The sequence below is a fragment of the Pterocles gutturalis genome, unplaced genomic scaffold (genome assembly GCF_000699245.1).
Source record: "Pterocles gutturalis isolate BGI_N339 unplaced genomic scaffold, ASM69924v1 scaffold18815, whole genome shotgun sequence".
NCBI classification, from domain to species: Eukaryota; Metazoa; Chordata; class Aves; order Pterocliformes; family Pteroclidae; genus Pterocles; species Pterocles gutturalis.
This window is the reverse complement of record NW_010143836.1, coordinates 1325-3457: the sequence shown is the minus strand read 5'-3', so window position 1 is coordinate 3457 and position 2133 is coordinate 1325. Positions and strand designations below refer to the sequence as shown.

Here is a 2133-nt window from a genome sequence, read left to right as displayed (position 1 = left end):
TAGAAATGGCAAAAGAGAAATTCCTTAATCTTTAAAGCAAACAAAAAAAAAGAACAAATGGCTTCCAGTACAAACTGTTGGCCACCACCCTAAAGAACTCACTTTGGGTAGTGTTCTTCCTGGGAGCTGATTTCTAATTTGACTATACTTCTGAGTTTTACAAAGCTAAAAATGGCTTCACTTTTATTCTGTCCTGCCTTTTGATTGCTCTATCTGCCATACATTCATTGCAATAATGAAAAACTTTATGAAACCACAAGGATACAGCATACCTTCATAAAGCAACAAAGGATGACAATCTTTTGGACCAAGGACCCAAGTCTGCAAGGGTCCTTCTCCTCCCAGAACCTCCTTCCTTGGATCAGTCCATGATCTACCATGCAGTTGTCATAACCTGGCCCCAAGGAATATGTGATTATTGGCAGCAGACTGCTGCAAATTAAGCCATGCTGCATGTGACCATCAGCTTTATGGTCTACAAAATGGGTAGTTTTATTCCACCCAGTGACAATAGGTTTCGCCTGATTTCAGCGGCATTTAAGTCTGTCCCAGGGTCTGAGCCTCCTCCAGTTACACCCCAGATATTCCCTCAGAGGTTAACTCCTTTTTTATAGCAAGAGAAAACCAAAGTCTGGTCTCCTCCGACCAGCTCCCCAGCTGCCATCTCCCCTTACAGGGCACGAACCTCCTCTGGCTGCTTTTTGGGCAGGGGTCTCCCCCAGCCTCAGCACGGGGACCCAACCCCAGCAGGATGCCCACCGCCCACCTCGCTCAGGCAGGATCAAGCCCACCGTCGGCATGAGGTGGACTCCTTTGCGGGGTGGTGTGTGCCACATACGGAGATTTCTTTCTACTCGAGACCATTTTTAGCTTTCAAATTAAGCAGCCTCTGCAATCTTAAGTGTTCCGGTCTCCCGTCTCCCAAAATGTGTACTCCTAACAAAAAAACAAAACAAAACGAAACAAAAAAAATATATTCCAGAAAGGAATAGTTACAAAAAATGAGTGTATTCATTATCAGACTGGAAACACCTTGTCTTTAGCTATTAATTTCAAGGGAAGTCAGCAGACTTCGGTGCAACAGGAACACAACCTTATTGGGTTTCAAACACGTTTTTTACAACACTGTGTCAGGAAAAGCCATTAGATAGAGTTGTATTGGTAATCTGAGCCATCTTTGGAGAAAAACAAATGCTGTTCTTCCCATTATAAGTAGGTATTGTTTCAAAACCTATAGAGACACGCTTGCTTGTGCTGCAATGGTATTTATTGCACATAGACCAATTACTTACACAGTAGTAAATTGCACCAGAGTATAAATATGTTATAAAACACACACAGAGAGGAAAATGGAAATGACACACAAGTGATAAAATAACAGCAGATTCACGCGGGCACTTGGAAAAAAAAATAATAAAGTCTCTTAAGATATTTTAATTTATAATATGGATATATTTACAGTACCTTCATAAAATAATATTAAAAAAAAGTCACTCTCTCAATAAAACTATATCAGATCAGACAAAACCAGAAATCAGGTTCAGGGTTGGTGTTATTCAAACCTCCATTTCATTTTTAATTTGTGTGTGTGTGTGTGCAAGTAACATCTTCAAATAACTTTACAACTCTTAACACTGTGCAAAAAATGGCCTTGAAGCCATTTTTTTAAAAATGTGCAGTAAATTTTTGTTGTTGCCAGGATTCCCCCATCCCCCCCCGGCATTCATCTGCAATTACAATGAACAAGCTGCAGAAGGCTCCTCACCCCCCCACACACCCCTTCTTCATAAAATACTGCTAGTGGTATGTAAATATACTGTTTAATATAAACACGGTCCACATTTATTCCCCTGTACAATATGCACAGTTTGAGGTAGAAGTTTCTCAGCCCGACTGCTATTGTCTGGCTGATAAGCACAATAACTCACTCTTGCTGGTGCAGAGGGAAAAAGCACAAGAGTGTGGGTTGGCGGATTTTATCCCCTTTCAAAATATACCTGTGCTCCTCATTATTCATTTTTTTCCTCCATTGCTACTCGGTGGAAGTAGGGAGCACAGCTTCTCCGAGCTTACAACTTATTTTGCCCGTGGGTCCGTACTCTCCGCCTGGAGCACCTGCAGCATGGACCCTGC

The 2133-nt window shown here is 41.7% G+C and overlaps 1 protein-coding gene across 1 annotated transcript in view; it reads right to left on the bottom strand.

Moving 5' to 3' along the window:
- Window positions 1–1540: 1540 nt before the first annotated feature.
- LOC104470099 (beta-1 adrenergic receptor-like) overlaps window positions 1541–2133 on the bottom strand; it is a gene marked incomplete at its 5' end in the record, with an annotated part of 1910 nt that continues 1317 nt past the window's right edge. The window contains 3 exon segments of the mRNA XM_010084901.1: window positions 1541–1593; window positions 1596–1665; window positions 1667–1747. Of these exon segments, the coding sequence (XP_010083203.1) occupies window positions 1541–1593; window positions 1596–1665; window positions 1667–1747 (204 nt within the window).